We start from the raw sequence: 20,724 nt of genomic DNA, 5'->3' as shown, positions 1-20,724 counted from the left end.
TCTGGACTCCCACTCCTGTTTCAGCCCAAGGAGTTACCTGTACCAAATGTTCTAATAGTAAGTCAGGTGAAGGGCTCACTGCTTAAAAGGAGGGTGAAAAGAACCATGGCCTTGGCAGCCCAGAAGAGGGCTAATGTTGGTGAAAAACCCGATGGCGTGCCATAAACTGAGCCAGTTTCACAAAAGGGAGACATCTGAGTTTTCCTTCCTGTCTGATGATCAAAGGCCTAATGCTGCAGACCGTTTGATCACTGAATGTTATTTTTCCTTCTCATCACCATATGAGAACATCTTATCTTTTTTAGAAAATTGGTAGAAGCTTTATTATACTTGCATGATTTTAGGCCTGACAGCAAACTTCTTTTCTGAGAGTGGAGGGTCCTAAAAGATTCAAGGTGCAGCAAAGCTGATCAAACTAATATACCCATCATCATTTTAAGAAGTCTTATGTTGCAGGGTTCTTGGTCTTACATCTCTGAAGATAATGTGCTGACCTGACACTCAGTGTGGTAGGTAAAATTCTCTGAGTGTCTTGTGTTTTCCTTTAAACTTGAGTGACTCTTCTGGTGCTCGTGTTTGATTTGATGGCAGGGCACCCCGGCTTTGTCCCAGGCTGGCATACCAACTGAGGCTTTGGTGAAGGGATCCATTTCTAGAATGCCTATTGAAGAGAGCAGTCCTGAGAAGGGCAGAGAGGAAGCTGCATCCAAAGGCCATGTTATTTATGAAGGCAAAAGTGGACACATCTTATCGTATGATAGTAAGTATTGCACAGGTGCACTGAAGCCAACATCATGTTTTGTAACTAAAAACAGTCCCTGGCTACCCCACATTCTTCCTATGGGGAAATCATTTTACCTTCCCTGAGCTCAAGTTTCCTTTCTGTAAAATGGGATTAATACTAGTACCTACCTCACGAAACTTTTTGGAAAAAATAACTGGCAGTCAATGAAAAGTGGTTAGTGCATCTTGGAGCCCATAGTAAGGGTCCTGGCAAGTGGTGACCAGTCAACTCTGCTCAGTCAGTGTAGCCTAGAAAAGGAATCTTTGTTTAACTGAGTTGCTTTTATTGCAAAGGACTTCATATTTTATGAATTAAAAATTAAGGAGTTATAAAATTCTCATAATTTTTGGAAGAGTATTAGATTTCAATTCTCCTTAAATAAAACTACTTCAATATTTACATCTATGTAAACTTTTTCTTTAGTTGTATTCTTAAGTTATATTTCCCAGTTACATTATTTTGTAAGAATGACTCGGATATAGTATAATTATTACCCAAGAGACTCAATTTGAGATCCCATTTGCAGCAAACCTTATCTTTGTGATGCTGGAACATTCATTATCCACATTTTATCTTTCTATTCTAATATAATGAAATCATGCAAACACAATGCCTGATGCAGAATACATGGCAGGTTTTTCCTTCTTCCCTTCTTGTTTCAACATTTCTGTTAAATTTTGAATTTTACAAGCAAATCAGTATGTAAATGAAAAGCTTTCCTTAGGCAAGCCAAAAAGTTAGTTATTTACATTTTGTTTCTGGGGTGAAACAACATACATTGCACAAGCCAGAAAACTTGATGTCATCTCTGGCTCCTCTCTCCACATCCAGCAGGTCACCCAGTGGTTTCTGTTGTGTTCGGCCTCTGGAATCCACCCATTTTTCTATATTCCCCTCTGCCACCATCAACTTCATCTGGATAGCTCTGTAACTGCGCTCTGTCTGTAACCATAACTAACCCATCTCCCCACCTTCAGTCACACCCATCTTCACTCTCCTGCCTCTTAAAATGACTGCAAGCCCCCCGCCTTGGTTCAGCCGCTTCTCCCTGATCCGCTTCTGGCTTCTCTCTCCAGCTTCTTCCCTCCCCACTCTTCCCCCTCAGCCCCTGCCTTTACCCACCCTCTGCTCTTCCTCCCGCCTCCCCTCTACCCACTGAGCACTTCCTGAGCTTCAGTTCTTCCAGTGTACCAGGCTCTGTTTTGCTGTGGGATCTTTGTGCCCACTGTTCCCCCAGGCTCTACCTCTTTTTCTTTGCTTTACTTTTGACTTAAGCAACTCTTCTTTATCCTTCAGGTCTCAGCTTAAACAGGGCCTCTTTTAGGTAGCCTTATCTAAACCTTTAGGGGCTAGGTTTCCCTGCCAGCATTCCCCCAGCATGCCATGCTTCTCCTTTCATAAAACTTAATATCCTGTGTGGTGACTGCCTTTTAAATCACCTGTGTTCCCCACTAATGGGTAAGTTCCCTGAGGAAAGGAACTTCACATTTGCTAGCCTAGCCTGCAGGTCTTATGAGTGTATTTGAATGAATGAAGATACTTCTGTGAATATCATGTACATAGATGTACATTGTAGGCTAAGGCAAGTTTCTTTTATGTTAATATTTTTGTGAAATAGACTATGAAATTAAGTTAACTTATTTATTGTGCATTTTAGGCCTTGGGCTGTGTCTGAGCACTTCTTGTTTCCACCTTCTGCAGATATTAAGAATGCCCGAGAAGGGACTAGGAGTCCAAGAACAGCTCATGAAATCAGTTTAAAAAGAAGCTATGAATCAGTAGAAGGAAATATAAAGCAAGGGATGTCTCTGAGGGAGTCTCCTGTATCAGCACCTTTGGAAGGTAAAGTGTTGTTTCTAGAACACTACTCGGATAATTTTTGTATAGTAAGCTGGCATTGTTGAATTAACTTGCATTCACCTCTTATGCCATTTCTACCTGAAATTCATGTAATAAAATTTTTAATTTATATTTGTTTAAATATAAAGCAAGTGGTACCTAGCAGTGGAGAAAAGTAAAAATGAAACATATTTGGTCATGTCATAGGTGACTGTTGCAATGTTCTTTTTTTTTTTTTCCTTAAGTATCTACCCCTCCCACAATGGCTCCCTCATCTGTTTGCTCGTTGATTTTGCTTTGTTTGCTCATTGTTCTGTTTGTTTGTTTGGTTGGTTGTTGGTTGGTTGGTTTGCTTTGCTCACAGTCTGTTTTTTCTTTAAGAGGCACCGGGAATCGAACCCGGGACCTCCAGTGTGGGAGGCAGGCACTGACCTGCCTCAGCCACATCTGCTCCCCTGGAATGTTCATATTTGATAGCTCACGTGGTTTGTAGATTAGGCCTGCTTTGAGTCAAGTAAGTTTAAAAATGAATAATAAAACCCTTTTTTCTTGATAAGGAAAATAAGGTAGTGTAATGAAAAGAGCAGAGGCACACCTATTTGACTTCTATCTTCACCCTTTCCTGGCAAAATTCTCTGTGCCTGTATCATCCTTGATGAAGGGCTTACCTTCCTTGCCGGCTGTAATAGACAGAGTCCGTCCCTAAGGTGTTTGGCCTGGTGCTGAGAGAGCAGTAAGCACTGTAGGGCCAGGTAAGGTACAAAAGGAATGGGAGCCGTTGTTTTGTTTTGTTAATGACTCACTTTCCTTAAATCTTGACCTGTTCCAGCTGTTTAATTTTAATCTCAGTGAAATATTAAAAGCAGGGCAAAGGCTCCTGAAACTTAGATGTCCTATGTAATATTCTAAGAGTTGGATTTTCTTTCTGTTCAAGAAAAAAAAATTTTTACTTCTCTTTACTTTCAGGTAAATGTGTATAGTTATTTTCAAGTCTTGGTTCAAATTTACGGGCTTTACAATACAACCTCTTGTGAGGTTATTTGTAATTCTTTCCTTTTTTATTTACATGTTTAATGAATGTATTTTTCCAATTTTTGCCTTTTCTATATTTTATATTTTCCACATCTTATTAGTATATTTCAAATTTAACCAATGATTTATCTTCTCTCCCTTTGATCAAAAAAGCATTGTGATTTTTAGGTTTACCTTTAAAAGTGTCTTTCTTTCCTTTTTGACCTATATATAATAGATGCCTTTCACAGACGTTTTCTTTTCAAGAAAATGTTTTAAAAGAAGCATTTAATGTTATGTTGTATACTTGCAAATTTTTTTCTATGATATTCTTCTGAAGATTTCACAAACTTAAAACGATATCCTTTTTCCACAGAGCTTACATCAAAAATATACTTGGGGAGTGGATGTCATTCAGTAGTTGAGAGCCTGCTTTCCATGTACAAGGTCTTGGGTTCAATTCCCAGTACACACACATACAGACTCTAAGGACGGTATTAAGTATATGTGGCTCACCATCTGCACTGTGTTTAATCCTTGAATTGCTTTCTTGTTTCGAAAGGGCTGATATGCCGAGCATTACCCAGGGGAAGCCCTCATTCTGACCTCAAAGAAAGGACTGTGCTGTCGGGTTCCATAATGCAGGGTAAACTTTCTGCTCTTCTGGCTTTTTTTTTTTTTAGTTGTATTTTTCCTTTATCTTACTTGAATTTGAAAGTTTGAAGTACAAACCACTTATTTTGAAGAATTTCTTTCATTTTGGGTTTGCAAGATGTTTCTTCATATTTATATTTAGGTCATGCGGAGAGATGTGAGAAAAAAGATATGTCCTAGAATCAGTCAAAGGCTAGTCAAAATCTTTTGACCTTTTATGCCTTATCGCCTTACTGGTGGAGTAGTTTGACATTAATGGGCAGTTAATTAACCTTTTCAAATTTTTCCTCACTTACACAGTAAAACGTTACAACTTTTTGTCTCTGAGCTCCATAGCTTATTTGGAAGTGACAGTTGCCTCGCCTTAGAATAGATATCTTCATTTGTAAAAGCCTCCTGTGACTATAATGGCTGAGGAATACTTATGTGAGGACCTACTGTAAATGGAAGGTTGATTGATAACTGCAGGAATATAAGGCATTATTTTAATAAAACCTTCTCAAATTAATATGAAGGCACCCCAAGAGCAACAACTGAAAGCTTCGAGGATGGCCTCAAATATCCCAAACAGATCAAAAGGGAGAGTCCTCCCATACGAGCCTTTGAAGGTGCCATTACCAAAGGAAAACCGTACGACGGCATTACCACCATCAAAGAAATGGGTCGCTCCATCCATGAGATTCCACGGCAAGACATCTTAACTCAGGAAAGCCGGAAAACTCCAGAAGTGGTCCAGGGCACAAGGCCCATAATTGAGGGCTCCATCTCCCAGGTAACCAGATCACAGGCCTTTCCATTCCACCTCACACTGTGCTGTTTATGTAATGTTTTTATAATGTGATTTAATATTTATACATGCTTCCTATGATATCAGGTATCGTGAAAGTAAATGTAAGTTTTATATACTCTCATGAGTTTTTGTTGTGTCTGTAGCATGGAATATATAATATGGGAAAATACGCAGCCCAGGATTAATGGATTTGTTATTGAGACAACCACACAGATAATAAAGATTACTCCATCGAACCCTAACCTCATGAGCCAAACAGAGCCTGAGATAGAAAAATATCCAGATGACATGAGTTACCCTGCAATGTTTGCCTCTTTCCCTTTAGGGTACACCAATAAAGTTTGACAGCAACTCAGGTCAATCCGCCATCAAACACAATGTCAAATCCCTAATCACGGGGCCTAGCAAACTACCCCGTGGAATGCCCCCGCTGGAAATCGTGCCAGAGAACATAAAAGTGGTAGAACGGAGCAAGTATGAAGACGTGAAGGCAGGCGAGCCGCTGCGTCCCCGGCACACATCGGTGGTGAGCTCGGGCCCATCCGTCCTCAGATCAGCACTGCATGAGGCTCCCAAAGCCCAGCTGAGCCCAGGGGTGTATGAGGACCCCAGTGCCCGGCGCACCCCCGTGAGCTATCAGAACACCATGTCCAGAGGCTCGCCCATGATGAACAGAACTGCTGATGGTATGCTCATCATTTCTAGGGCACATTTTCAATAAAAACATGCCAAGTAGTAAATGCCAAATTGTTAGCTTTAAATCATCACAAGATCTGTAGGCTGTGCTTTCTGCTAGGGCCATGGGAGGCTGTCAGATTAAGAAGAGGCATGGTTTTAGGTAAAATATGTAATATTTAAACCAGTGGAGTCCAGAAATGCTCTAGAATAAGTGGATTCTTTGAATATTTTTATGTTAACCATGTTAGGTTTTCTAGAATTCAGTTTGACAGTTGTTCTTTGGTGGCGGTGTGGTGGTTGGAATTTCTGCTATGGAGCTAGACTGCTGAAGCTCAAATTAAGATTCTTCCACTTCCAGCATGAATTTGGACAAGTTCCTTAACTTTTCCTTGCCTCAGTGTCCTCATTCATAAAATGGGATGCAGTTTATGGTCTCGTGTGGTGTGAAGACAAACTGAGGTCTTTGTTGGAAGAACTAGACTAGTGCCCAGTACACATAAGGACTCAGGACTCGTTACCCTTGTCACTGTTGTCGTTACCCACACAGCCCCACGTTTCACTGGGGTTTATGCTGTTGGCAGCTGCATCAGTTAAGGGAAGACATTGCTTTTACCTGGTGGCCCCTGAAATGATCTGAGGTCCCTCTAGCTGTGGCCACTTACCATGTTAACTTTTATTACAGTATATATTTCCTGAGGGCTTGCCATGTGCAAGGTCCTGGGCTGGACACTTCTTGGGTTGTAAAGGTGAAGAGTTCTTCAGGGGATGGGAGAGGAGTAGGGCAGAGGAAGGAAAAAAGGTTATGGATGGGGTGATGAATAAAGGCGTTTGGCTCCAGTTTTTGAAGAACTGCCCTGCATAAGGGAAGGGCAGCCACAGCTAAGCAGGTTGGGGCTTGGAAGGAGCTATATTAAACCAGCACACCATCTTAGTTTAGACAGGCAGGTTTGTAGGGTTGTGGCAAAGTTGATCTTATCACAATGTTAAGAATTAGGTGGTAATGATGGTTGCACAACCTTGTCAATGTGCTGAGTACCACTGACCTTTGTACTTTAAAATGGGAAGAATGGTCAATTTTGTTATGTGTACTTCACCACAATTTTAAAATATATTAATAGTATTAAGGGTTTGGATATGAGAGGCACTGGTTAGACAATGTACCAACCCTGAGTAGCACCGTTTAGCAAAGGAGAGGCTGGAATAGTGAGAAGATCGATGTTGGTGAGGTAACGAGCAAGTCATTGTGAAAATACAGAGGAAAACACGGACAAAGGATAAAGTCAGTGTTGCTTAGTGATAGATGGGCAGCACAGAGGTTGCAGAATGCAGGCAAAGAGAGAAAACCACAATTTGCCACATATGGAACTGAAAGAATTTAGAATGTTACAGAAACCAACATCAAAATGGGATTTTAAGAAGTGTGTTGAATGATATTTTTACTCTTAATTTAATGTAAAGTAGATAAAATACTGGTGATACGACCCAAAAGGTTGTTGTCTTCTCCAAATCTCAAAACGTTCTACCAGTTCTTCACCTTTGCATATTTTGCAAGATTGAATGTTAAATGTTTAGTGGAAAGAGAAGAACAAAATATTATATGAATGTAGGATCCGAATGATTGAGAAATGGATAAATAGTACTATACTTAGCAAGTCTGTTCTTTTCTCCAGGTACGATTTCTTCTGGCAAGTCTACCAATCATGAAAGAAAGTCAACTCTGACCCCTACCCAGAGGGACAGTATTCCAGCCAAGTCTCCGGTTCCTGGGGTGGATCCTGTAGTGAGCCACAGCCCTTTTGACCCCCATCCTCGGGGCAGTGCTGCAGGAGAGGTATACCGGAGCCATCTCCCCACCCACCTGGACCCTGCCATGCAGTTCCACAGGGCTCTGGACCCTGGTAAGCACAGTGCTGAGGGACAGTTTATGGCAAAGAAGTAATGTGCCTGGATGGCTTGCTAAGCTTTCCACTGAAGTACAGTATCCGGGAAATTGCACATAGCATTAGTTTACAGGTCAGTGAATACTCCATGTTACCAGCAGCCCTAAAAACCTAGAAGTCATATGTATATGCTTATCTCATGGTAATTGGTTGAGTGGATTTAAAAAGTCAGTTAATGGGAAGAGTTATTTAAATATGATGTAGGCATCCCTTAAGCATTTTCATTTACAACTGAAACATTAATCTGCCAGCATTCTGTTCTGACAACTGAAGCCAAAGCCTTCTCCCCGGATATAGAGCTGCTAATTAAACTTCGCCATTACCTTTCTTACATAAACTATTCTTTGAAGGCCTTAACCAGGTTTGGTTTGTAAAGCGAAGCTAGAATTGAAAGGTACTTTAAAGTAATCTAAACAAAGTATCCTTCTGGATTTCTTGCCAGTCTTTTCAAATTATCTAATCCACACCTAATTCAACTTCTCTGTTGAGTCTTCCAAAGCAATCAACTTAGTTTTCAGAGAATCAACTGTTTATACTCTTTTTTTTTTTTTTTAATTTTTAAAAATTTCTTTCTCCCTCCCTTCCTCCTCCCCCCTCCCCATTGTTTATACTAGCCGTCTGCTTGTCTTCTTTTTTTCTTTTTTTTAAGGAGGTACCTGGAAACTGAACCCAGGGCCTCCCATGTGGGAGAGAGGTGCCCAATCGCTTGAGCCACATCCACTTCCTGTTTCGTTGTTGCTGTTGTGTCTCTTCATTGTGTTTTCTCTCTGTCTCTTGGCTGCGTCATCTCACCTTGTCATCTCGTGTATCAGCTCTCCACGCCAGCCCATTGCGTGAGTTCTCTGTCTTGCTTGCCATCTTTAAGAGGTACTGGAAACCAAACTCGGGACCTCCCATGTAGTAGGTGGGAGCCCAGCTCCTTGAGCCACATCTGCTTCCCTCTTTGCTTCCTTCTTTTTATTCTTTCATTGGTTCACAGATGATTTTATTAAGTTATTTAATAAATTACAGTAACAAGTACAGCTGGAAAAGAACAGTTTTAAACAAACACCGCTGGCTGTTGGTCAACATCATTCTGGCAGGAACCGAGTGTGCAGGTTTGCTAGAGAGCAGTCCACACGAGGCATAGTGGTGCCGCATCCCCCAGGCTCCAAGGGAGTGGCCGCTGTCGGCCCCCAGGGAAGTCTCACTGCGTCGCTGTGATGCTCCTGCTGCGCCAGCCCTGTCTTGTACTGGCCAAGGCCCAGCCCTCACTCTTTCTGCCACCGCAGGCCTAACCCTCAGGCAAGCGTATATACTTTCTGCTCGTACCTCTTCCTGAGCTCTGCTGCTTGCTTGCACATGCTTCAAGTTACACTTGGGACATAAAACACTTGCATCTCACCTTGGTCCTTAGGAAAACGTTTTAATCCCCAGTTTGCCAAATTAAAAAGCTAAGATATCTAAGGGATAATTTACGTTTCTTTTTTTTAAAGGTTTATTTATTTTGTATTTATTTCTCTCCCTTCCCCCCCCTCCCCCAAGTTGTCTGCTCTCGGTGTCCACTCACTGTGTGTTCTTTTGTGCCCACTTCTATTCTTGTCAGCGGCATGGAAATCTGTGTCCCTTTTTGTTGCATCATCTTGCTGCGTCAGCTCTCCATGTGTGCGGTGGCACTCCTGGGCAGGCTGCACTTTCCTTCGCACTGGGCTCACTCCTTGCATGTGGGGCTCTGCGTGGCTGGGCACTCCTTGTGTGCATCAGCACTACGTGTGGGCCAGCTCCACATGGGTCAAGGAGGTCCTGGGTTTGAACCGCGGACCTCCCATGTGGTAGGCTCTATCCATAGAGCCAACTCTGCTTCCCAGATAATTTACATTTCATTGTATCAAGGTAGCTGTAGAAAAATATATGTATTTTTAAAGCAATGTCGGTGCAGTCAAATTATTTTTCACTTGAAAAAAATAAATATTCAGAGGGTCCTAAATGATACGAGTTCTTAGGGTATTAACTCCTAGAACGGAGGCAGAGATAACCCGTCAACTGACAAGAGTTTTTAGAGTCCTAGACAGGGGTTCTAGGTGAGGGGGCAAGAAAACATTCCAGAAAATGTGCCATTTGCTTTTTGAGGCAGAACATTCAAGTTCTCAGACAAAATTGAACACTTATAATTTCTATTTGGTATTTATTATAGCCCTTTATTTTGTAGCACTTTGATTTCTTGTCATTTTTTACTCTGAGCTTGAATTTAGATGCTTTGAGGATTGGTACGTTAACTTCTACTTTATGTCATACCTTCTCCTTCCCAGCACCTTGTGTGGCAAACTACAGCCCATGGGCCCAATCCTGCTGTTGCCTGTTTTTATAAATAAAGTTTTATTAGAACATAGCCTCGTCCGTTTGTTATGGATTGTCTGTGGCTGCTTTGTATGACAATGACAGTGGCAGAGCTGCAAGGGAGACTATAGGGCCCACACAGCCTAAATATTTACCATCCAGCCCTTTATTGAAGTTTGCCCGTTTCTGCTCTAAAGACATCACTAATTAATTAAATGCTTGTAGACTTATCATTTTTACCCCCAGGAAAGTAAAGTTATTATGTGTCCAAAGTATTTTCAGATTTACTTCTGCTTGGTTGTATTGCATCATCAGTACCACAATAACATTTTTATTCCCCAAAACTGCTCTTGAAAGTTTCAGGTAAAAATGTAATGAGGATACACAGGAAAGTTTGAAAGTGAAACTACTTGAGAATTTTTTAGCTAATGTTTTACTGGTAGAAAGGTTAATAACTATTTCTCCTTCCCTTTTCCATTATATCTCAGACATTAGAATTTATAAATTCATATTGTTGATCCATCAAGATCTAATTCCCCTTAATCCCCTTAGTGCACCAAATAAAAGTTGCATGTGCATATTAGCTCAGCACGTTTTCTTCCTGTCTTTTCAGTGCGTGATTTTTAGCAAATGAATTTTACCTGGGACTAAAACTAAATGCCTTTATCTCATTCTCTCAATCAGCGGCTGCTTACCTGTTTCAGAGACAGCTTTCACCAACTCCAGGCTACCCAAGTCAGTATCAGCTTTATGCAATGGAGAACACCAGACAGACAATCCTCAATGATTATATTACCTCACAGCAGATGCAAGTGAACTTGCGCCCAGATGTAGCCAGAGGACTTTCCCCAAGAGAGCAGCAGCTGGGCCTCCCCTACCCAACAACAAGAGGTATGATCTTTATAGTTCAGATTCCGTAGATTGTGTCATGTGTTTCCTGGGTATTTGGTAAATATTTGTTGAATGACTAATAGAAAGAAAGAAAAGGCCATTTCCTTCTCTCCACAACCTGCAGCCTTGAAGGCAAACACAGCGAAGTATCCAGACAGATGTTTTCATAAACACTGACATAATTAAGCCAAAGCACAGTGCACTAGGTATTTGAAATCACTGTTTCTGCTGGCTTGCTATCTTTAATCTGTCTGTGCGCTTAGGTTATAAGGATGGCGCACAGTATTAATCATCTTCTTAAAATTTAAAAAAGGCCTTAGAAGGAAAGTAAGGATGATCATAATCTTTTTATTTAGACTGTGTGCACCTTATCACTGGGTTACAGAGGTAGATAAAAAGCCACAGAATCATTCTGTACCTTTAGAATGACACTTGCATAACTAACCTAATTGTCTGTCTTTTGGGCAGGAATCATTGACCTGACTAACATGCCTCCAGCAATTTTAGTGCCTCATCCAGGGGGGACGAGCACGCCTCCCATGGACAGAATCACTTATATCCCTGGTACCCAGATTACGTTCCCCCCCAGGCCTTACAACTCTGCTTCCATGTCTCCAGGTAAGACTGTAGCCACAGGCCTCTCTGGTATGACTACCGTGCTCTTCTAAGGTATTTCAGGCAGTGTTTTCCCTAATGCCTATTCCCACTTGGTGCTGTTTTCACTCCACATTTATTAATAGTTCCTGTGTGCCACCTGATTCCCTAGGGATGTCCTAAAAGCTTGTGTTCAGCTCCATTTGGCATCCAAGACTTGGAATAAAACAAATTTCATACATCCCAGATTTGGAGCTTTGTGAAACATTGTCAATCACTTGAGAACTTAAAAGCCGTTTGACATCCCTGGTAGACTGCTGTGTTTGTCTTCAGGTTGCAGATATGTGTGTTTTGCAGGACACCCAGCACATCTTGCAGCGGCTGCAAGTGCCGAAAGGGAGAGGGAGCGGGAGAAGGAGCGGGAGCGGATTGCCGCGGTTTCCTCAGACCTCTACCTTCGGCCAGGTGAGGAAGAAAGAATCGTCCTGCTTCATCTGCAGGCATTTCTTGGCAATCTCATGGGATGGGGCATCATGCTTAGTCTGTGGGGGATGCAAAGGTGAATCCAGCATAGATTTCAACCTCAGCGACTTACGGTCTAGGAGTGGAGTCAGCACCTTAAGGGAACTACAGATAAAAGCGTTCCAAAGGTGAGATGTTGGAGAGGTGAATTTTTTATGGGAAAATGACTTCTTCCTGCCAAAGGAGTCATTTTGATTTGGCCCAAGGAGCTGGCTCCACTTGGGCCTGAAGGTACTAGGCGCACCACAGCAGAGACCCCTAGATCTGAAGGCGTGTTGGTGTTGAGCTGGGGTAAGGGCTAGAAGGTCATGTGACAGCCTGCCTGACAAGGAAGCTGCTCCTGTTCTGCTCCGTGGGCAGGTGCCATGACCAGAAGAAACTTACACAAGAGTGTCCTGAGACCGTTAGAGCTTAACGACGGCCCATATGGTGCCAGGAGGACAGCAAGACTGGGGCAGTTGCCTGGATGAGTGCTGGGGCAGCCTGAATATGTTGATGCTAGGAGTGGCCAGAGAGGAACTGCTGAGAAGACTATTGCTAAGGTGGAAACAGTAACTAGATGTAAGGGGGAGGGGAGACGCAGGAGCAGTATGCACTTAGGATCAAGCAGGATTCGTGAAAACAAAGAGATGACCTTTATTTGGCCACACTCTTCATCTGTTGTGTCTTTGCATCGTCTCTTCTTACCCGTGGGTATCCTAGCCTGTTTATATTCTGTGCCTTTCAGTTAAACCAAGCCAGTTGTCATGTCAGATGTACAGAGGCACTCAGGAGAGAAGACAGGAGTTTGGAGATTTGACTTAGGCATCACCCATAAGAGGTGGAACTGGCTTGAATGAGATCATCAAGGGGAAAGAATATGCCAAGAGGAGTAGGTCAGTCTTTAGATGTTACCAGGAGGGATTTTACAAGCATAAGAAAAAGGAACCAGAGACACGGTCAGAGCCAGAGCCCAGGGGCACAGTGCGGGGGAGGCCATCTAGCCTACAGTCATAGGGGACAGATCCTTTGAAATCAGTTTGGCTGTAACGTACAGAAGGAACCCCACAACTGTTTATGCTCGACCCAGTAATCAGTGCTGAGGCTTTATCTAGAACAGTCCAGTCACTGCAAAGCCTGACGACATTTAGATGTTCAGTTACCCAATACCTATAATAAAAATGAGTAAGAAGCTGACCAGAGGAAATGCTTTAATGAATTGCAAGTAGCACCATTATGGTGAGTATATGAAATCACAGAAATTGATTTAAATGAAAGAAGCACAATGCAAATGATAGAAAATTTGGGGCAGGAGCTCTATTTTTAAAAGGCTATGATCCCACTAATGAACAAAATACAGGGTTAAGACAACAAAATTCAATTTTTTTCCATGAGACATTTAAGAAGGTAGATATCCTGTGTTGAAGTTTCTGAAACATTGACTCTCACCCAATGTTAATGGCAGCATAAATAAGTGAGCCTTTTTAGACACATAAAAATTTGAAATGCTTTTTGACCCAGCAAGTACCACTTTTAGGAATGTATCTTATAGAAGTACTCACACAAGCTGACTGATGGTCAGAAGGGAGAAAGCTGCTGAAAAGGCTGGCCTGCGTGGTAGTGGCTGTGATACTGGGGGTGGTTGCTAATACTGCTGGTTCACGAGGGTCAAGAAAGTCAGAAGGAGGGCATGGAGCCAAAGGAGATGGGAAGGAATGTGGTAGGAGAGGGAACCTGAGAAGTCAGACTCTTGCGAGTCCAGTTGTTATAGTGGTTTTTTGTGGGAAAGCTGAGGTTAAATGAACAAATATCTTGAGCATCGAAGCAGTTTAGTTATTGGAGCCAGTAAGCTTCTTGGAAGGGTAGCGTGAAAGAGTTCATGTCAGGAGAGAGCTGTTGAGTGACGCAGTTACCTGTGAAGGACAGTAAAGGAAGTGGAGCCAGAAGAGCTGTGGCTGAAGAAGGCAACCTCAGATCCCAGTGTAGGAGTGGTGTAAGTTCATTTTGATACTTAGGAATTCATTTTGAATTCACAGACACACCAGAGTTTGAGGACAAATCTGAGAGATGAACTTTTCTGATTTGTATTCTTACTTGTCAGTGCTGTTTTTGTTTCTCTCTGGAATCAAGATAGAAACTTGTCACAAAAATGACATAACGGCTGATGTTTTTTGTTCCAAGTTGTTAGTGTGGTTTTAATGCCTCTTTATTGAGAAACTCTTATAGTACACATTTCTTAGGCCAGAAAGTGGGATATCAAAGTGTCTTATCTTATTTTCCTTTTTCCTGTTAGTAATAGGAAATTAATGATTCATGAATGCTGCTGCTTTTTATTCCAGGTTTCTTCCTTATGGCTTGTATTTATTCTTTTCTCTCTCTCTTTTTTTTTTTTTTTTTTTTTTGGCCCATGCAGGCTCAGAACAACCCGTCAGACCTGGTAGTCATGGATATGTTCGTTCCCCTTCCCCTTCAGCCAGGACTCAGGAGACCGTCTTGCAGCAGAGACCTAGTGTTTTCCAGGGAACCAATGGAACCAGCGTAATCACACCTTTGGATCCAACTGCTCAGCTGCGAATCATGTGAGTCTCTTACATACATTTTAAAATTCCTGACAGCAGTAGTTGAAGCATGGTCATGATTTTTATTCTGTTGGCCTCTCTCTTTGCAGTTTATCCTCCCATGTCCCCACCACACCCACCAGTAAATGGTCTCCCCATCACAGAGTTGCGATTTGATTTTATTCACAGGCCATTACCTGCTGGGGGCCCCTCAATCAGCCAAGGCCTGCCTGCTCCCCGCTACAACACCGCCGCCCATGCCTTGGCTGCTCTTGTGGATGCTGCAGCTTCCGCACCCCAGATGGATGTGTCCAGAGCGAAAGAGAGTAAGCACGAAGCTGCCAGGGTAGAAGACAATTTGAGAAGCAGGTCAGCGACAGTTAGTGAACAGCAGCAGCTAGAGCAGAAAAGCCTGGAGGCGGAGAAGAGGTCTGTTCAGTGTCTGTACACTTCCTCAGCCTTTCCAAGTGGCAAGCCCCAGCCCCACTCTTCAGTAGTTTATTCGGAGGCTGGGAAAGATAAAGGGCCTCCTCCAAAATCCAGATATGAGGAAGAGCTAAGGACCCGAGGGAAGACTACCATTACAGCAGCTAACTTCATAGACGTGATCATCACCCGGCAGATTGCCTCGGACAAGGATGCGAGGGAACGTGGCTCGCAGAGCTCAGACTCTTCTAGTAGCTGTATGTATCTCCATCCGAGTTTCACAATTGATATCTGAGTAAAGAACTACTTTATTTTCTAGATAAAGCAGAACTCTATCACATAAAATCATCCAAATGCTTGGTCGTTGGTGTAATAGAAAAGGTTTTGTGGGTTATCAGTACAAAAATGTCTTTCCTATTTTTTATGATTATTGAAATATTAGAGTTTCCTAAGTATAGAACTGTCAGCATATTTTTCTATGCAAAAACTTTACCTTTTAGAGAATTAACATCAGAAAGTAAATAGCCAGAGTTTATGAATATTTTCAGCATCTAAAAGGTGGTAGAAGTATCATTAAGCTCTGTGCTCTGAGGCCTAATTTTTCAGGACACCTTTTCTAAAGACATGGTGCCGTATCCAGCCCATACCCCAAAACCTCCCATTATCCTATATTTAAGATGGAGATTTTTTAAAAAGTGAGCCTACCTTGTTAGCAGTAATTGGCATTTACATGACACCTTTCTTGCAAGGTGGGTATGATGAAGTCTGGCTAATCACTAAGAAGTCTACCCTACAAATCTGTAAGAATTCAAAAATCTACATTGAAATGATTAAAAAAAAAAAAACTTAAAAAAAAAAACTACTGCCTAGATTCTGTGCAGAATTCCAAAAAGAACAGCAGATATTTAAACCATCATTTCCTAATACTTTTAGTCACTTCTCTATTTTCTCCTTTTAGTGAAATTAAGTAGTTGGAGATAATGGAAAAACAATCTCTGGTGTGCCAGAATGCGACGTGCAGTTCTTTTTGCCTCCGGGTATTCACTTGCCTAATTGTAATTTGTTTGGTAACTGTCCACCCCATTGCAGAGGTTTCTGGGGAGAGGGCGCAGCTTGGTAGTCTGCTGTGTGGAAGAAGGAATTCCTTTTAGCCTGGGATTAGGACAGTCCACAAACAGATATTATCATACATGCAGAAAATTGCTAGCTGTGGAAAACCAGTACTTCCTGGGCGAATAGGCCTTCCAAGAGAGAAGTCGCCACACATGGTGACCCAGCCCAGGGCTTCATTGAAAGCTGGAGCGCAGGATCTCCCCACCACGAGACTGGCACTTCTTTTTAGTGTACCACTCAAACCAAACATGCTCTGGACTTTCAGAGGGTCTGAGAATAGAAGGCTCAGCTCTTTATGGTATCATCCGCTTTCCTGAGTTTGGCCATCTTTTTTATTGTTGGGTGGGTAACTTGGGTGGTGTGCGCTGGCTGTTTACACTTACCCGGTGGGTCCTCTGAATCTGAGCTTTCTGTTTGACCCCTCAGAGTCTCCCTTGCCCTGAAGGAGAAGCACATGTCCTAATTAAACTAAAGCTTCAAGAGCAATGTGAACACAATGCAGCATCAGACTTTGTGCTGTGTGCTGGGTTTGCTAAGCAGGTTTAGGATATTGGGTACAAAAACAAGGTGAGGAACAGTGGATACAAAAGTGGAAAATTCGTGTAAATTACTTTGAAGCTAATGATTTTAGTTCCCCACTGATAGGGTCCATCCCCTTATCAGTTTCCTGTTTTCCTGAGTTTACTGGAACCCGAGTAACTGCAATTTCTATGACCTGGGCAGGGTAGGAGGGCAGGGCTGTTCAGTGAGTACAAGAGGAGCCCAATAGTTTGTTCCCAGCTTCTCGACTTGTGTCCCCCGAGGTTATATACCCAGCAGACGTCTGACAGCTCTCAGATTTTTTGGTGCATGTAGATGCAGGGCACAATCTAAAGCCAGGGGTTTCTTGAGCAGGAGGTAACATCTGCTGCTTCCCCCACTTCTCAATGCTAAGGCCCCCTGAAGAGCCCCCTTTCGCCCTGCTGTGCAGACTTGCATGTCCTTGGGCAGGGCATCATAAAGGGACCTAATGACGACGCAGTTGCCCCTTCTCTGACTTGGGCATCCTCCTCAGTTGGTTACCATGCACCATTTCTGTCAAGGCAGTGAATTTGGTTTCCTTTTTTGGACTTCTCTACCATCTCTTTGTTCTCAAAACTTAACACAGTGGTGAAAAATTATTTGGAGTCATTTTTGTCAGCAGTGATCCAGTTATTTGAGAAAGTCATTATATATTATTACTTAATTTTATAGCCTTAAAATAATCATGGTAATGAAGCAGCTCTGTATCCTCAATGTTTTTCTAAGAGCTGATTGTCCTACAGAACTGATTTTGGAATCAGTTAACTGTTGAGATCTCCTGATTTGCTTAATCTTTTCTGACAAGTATTTCATGGTGGCTTTCTTTTCAAGCTCCCAGGAGAATATCATAAATCTGTTCTGTATTCTTTCTCATTTGTTTATTACTGGCCTTTTAAAAAGATGTAGAACCTACAAAATTCCAGAAAACCCTAAACCCTGCTGAGATGAGGAACACCAAGGAAGCACGGCTGCTCCTTTGATACTACTCATTGATTTTTATCATTAATCTGGCGTGTCGTTGAACACTTCTGAGTAGAATAAAAAAAGGAAAGAGGCAATTAGGTTTGAAGAACTTGTTCTTTTGAAACTTTTCATAAGATTAGTTTTAAAACAATATTCTTTTCTTTCCTTCAAGTATCTTCTCACCGGTATGAGACACCTAACGATGCTATTGAGGTCATAAGCCCTGCCAGTTCACCCGCACCGCCCCCGGAAAAGCTCCAGGCCTACCAGCCTGAGGCTGTGAAGGCAAATCAGGCAGAAAGTATGTCTCCTTTAGCTACCACTCTATGTGTTTTCTTATTTGCATTTATCATTTTTTTCCTAATCTGTCCATACCGAGATAAGAAATAGCCTTGTTTATTTTGTTTTAAGGTAATTTTATTTAAAAAACACTTAAAACTGCAGTATTAAAAAGCTATGTGTAAACTGTTATTGCTTACTTTTTTGTTTCCATTTTAATGACATAGAAAATAATTACTTTGTTTGCCACCTCTGCATTCCTATTGTACTCTACTAGTCCTCTGGCTTCTGTCAGTTAATAAATACTTTTTCTTCAAAGTTAGGATATATATATTCTATGTTTAGAGATACTTCCCCATCCTTCTAACATGTGCCTCTGAATTGCATTTAACTTTGATAATGAGTGAAAGGAGGGGCATCCCTGGAGTGAGGGTCTCTCTGCTCTCTGTTAGACGACCCCCCACGACCGTACGAAGGACCTTTACATCACTACCGACCACAGCAGGAGTCGCCGTCGCCCCAGCAGCAGCCACCCCCCTCCTCCCAGGCGGAGGCGTTGGGGCAGGTGCCCAGGACCCATCGTCTGATCACACTTGCCGATCACATCTGTGTAAGTCCGCCGTCCCTCTTACGGGCTCATTAACGATTCCTTATTCTGTGCGGAGGGCACATTTCAATATAGAGAAAGCGCCACCATAAAGATACTGAGGTTTTTTTATACAGTTTTTTGGGGGGTTTAAGGTGGGGGTAGCATGTATTTAATAAGTTTGACCACTTCCTTCTTTTCTTATTCACAGCAAATTATCACACAAGATTTTGCTAGAAATCAAGTCCCCTCTCAGCCTCCCCAGCAGCCCCCCACTTCTACATTCCCAAACTCACCATCTGCTTTAGTGTCCACACCTATGAGGACGAAAACTTCAACTCGCTACAGCCCAGAATCCCAGTCTCAGTCTGTCCACCATCAGAGACCAGGCTCAAGGGTCTCTCCAGAAAATCTTGTGGACAAATCCAGGGGAAGGTATGTTCTTTTTTTCCCACCATTAAGACAATTTGAGTATATCTACAAGATAGGGGATTCATGTCTCACACCTAAAGTTTATTTAAAAGCCTGTGTTTGCCGTAGAGTATAAATGCAGATTTTTCCTCTGCATATCATTCTTAGAATGCTATCTGGGCAATCCATGTCAGGTGTTTTTAACATATGCTCACAAGTTGATGGTTTTTTGTTGATCATATTATGTTATTGATTTGCAAAGAGAGTTATGAAGACTGTAGTTCAGTAGTAGTTTAGGGAAACTTGAGAAATAAAAATATTTCTCTCAGTGATCTCTGTTGGGCCAGAACAACAGACGTTTAAAAAGGTGACATTAAATCATGAGAAATGAGGCTAAATGAGGCATCAGGGCAGGAAGCACATTTTATGTGGCAGGCTGCCTGGTAAAGAGCATGCCTTCTTACCTGTTAGCACATGTTAAAATGTAGTAAAGCAACACAAAGGGAATTAATTCATTGAAATGCTGAGAACAAGACTAAGATAGGAGCATATCAGCAGTGTTGGCAGACACACAGTGGATGGACGAACCAGCATGGTGGAAGTCAGCACTCACAGCATGAGAGAGAGAAATGTGGGGCCCCCACCAGTAGAAAGGATTTAGAATAATATATTAAGCTGGATGACTTCTTTTTAAAGAAAACCAACTTTATTCTCCAAGTTCTCAAGGACATTCAGTAGTAGCAAGAATAGTATAAAGAAATCCTCCCGGTAGGGAAGCGGATTTGGCCCAAAGGATAGGGCCTCCACCTACACATGGGAGCTTCAGGGTTCAAACCCAGGGCCTCCTGGTCCACGTAGTGAGCTGGCCCACACGCAGTGCTGCTGTGTGCAAGGAGTGCCGGCCCAGGCAGGGATGCCCCCCGCGTAAGGGTGTCCCCCCGTGCAAAAGGAGTGGTGCCGCACAGAGAGCCGACACAGCAAGATGATGCAACAAAAAGAAATACAGATCCCCAGTGCCTCCTAACGAGAACACAAGGGGACGCAGAAGAACACACAGCAAATGGACACAGAGAGCAGACAGCGGGGGGGCTGGGAGGGTTGTGGAATGGGAGAGAAATAAAATAAATAAATCTTAAAAAAAGAAAAATAAATTAACGGTATAACATTATTTAGAGTTTTGGAGGTAACCACCAAAGGAACTGAAAGAGAAATGTTAAAAAATGACTACCTCTTAAGAATTGGATGGAGTTGCTGGGGAAAAGAAATTTTAATTTTCCTTTGTTTTTAAGCATATACATTGCACTTAAATTATATTTAACTGTAACACAGATGTTAAAAATCACAGATGACTCAGTATAATTGCTGAGTTAATATATCTATATTTTTTGCTAAACAATATGTTTATCTCACATTATCCTGCCAACATGGTATCCAGAAGAAAAACATTAAATTTCAAGGAACTGCTCAGCCCTAAAATGGAATAACTGGAGCCTGTATTGATTCAGTCCTCATAGGTTTCAGTTTTTACTTAAGTCTTCTATCTTCAGCTTACTGGGAAAGACCTGGGATAACTGGTCATGACCTTAGGGGTCACCTGGACTAGTGGGCTAGTGGAACGACTCCCGCTGAGGGGCATTCTCACGTGCTGCCCGTCCTGTGGCACTACTGGTCGGGCGTGGGTGGCGCGTCATGATAGGGCCTGCCTCATTTTTTAAAAAACTGAATAGGCACATAGTGAATACCTGAGTCAACTTTTTTTCTGATCTAAATTGGCAATTTCTGTAGCGTTCTGAATGAAGTAATGAGTTAACCAGTTTCTGTGTAGAGTA

At 42.2% G+C, this 20,724-nt stretch overlaps 1 protein-coding gene across 22 annotated transcripts in view; it reads left to right on the top strand.

Moving 5' to 3' along the window:
• NCOR1 (nuclear receptor corepressor 1) overlaps positions 1 to 20,724 on the top strand; it is a 162,507-nt gene that overhangs the window by 130,422 nt on the left and 11,361 nt on the right. For 16 of the 22 annotated variants that reach the window (XM_058283396.2, XM_058283392.2, XM_058283395.2 and 13 more), the window contains 14 exons: positions 592 to 760; positions 2,486 to 2,626; positions 4,197 to 4,280; positions 4,804 to 5,060; positions 5,404 to 5,764; positions 7,427 to 7,654; positions 10,697 to 10,903; positions 11,372 to 11,521; positions 11,855 to 11,962; positions 14,412 to 14,577; positions 14,746 to 15,239; positions 17,792 to 17,920; positions 18,351 to 18,508; positions 18,696 to 18,919. In XM_058283396.2, the coding sequence (XP_058139379.1) occupies positions 592 to 760; positions 2,486 to 2,626; positions 4,197 to 4,280; positions 4,804 to 5,060; positions 5,404 to 5,764; positions 7,427 to 7,654; positions 10,697 to 10,903; positions 11,372 to 11,521; positions 11,855 to 11,962; positions 14,412 to 14,577; positions 14,746 to 15,239; positions 17,792 to 17,920; positions 18,351 to 18,508; positions 18,696 to 18,919 (2,876 nt within the window). The remainder of the gene's footprint in view (positions 1 to 591; positions 761 to 2,485; positions 2,627 to 4,196; positions 4,281 to 4,803; positions 5,061 to 5,403; positions 5,765 to 7,426; positions 7,655 to 10,696; positions 10,904 to 11,371; positions 11,522 to 11,854; positions 11,963 to 14,411; positions 14,578 to 14,745; positions 15,240 to 17,791; positions 17,921 to 18,350; positions 18,509 to 18,695; positions 18,920 to 20,724) is intronic. The other 6 variants (XM_058283402.2, XM_058283401.2, XM_058283404.2 and 3 more) reach the window with 1 other exon arrangement.

Source organism: Dasypus novemcinctus, chromosome 21 (genome assembly GCF_030445035.2).
Source record: "Dasypus novemcinctus isolate mDasNov1 chromosome 21, mDasNov1.1.hap2, whole genome shotgun sequence".
In the NCBI taxonomy this organism is placed as follows: Eukaryota; Metazoa; Chordata; class Mammalia; order Cingulata; family Dasypodidae; genus Dasypus; species Dasypus novemcinctus.
The sequence above is the reverse complement of the archived record's forward strand: the minus strand, read 5'-3'. Positions and strand labels throughout refer to the sequence as shown.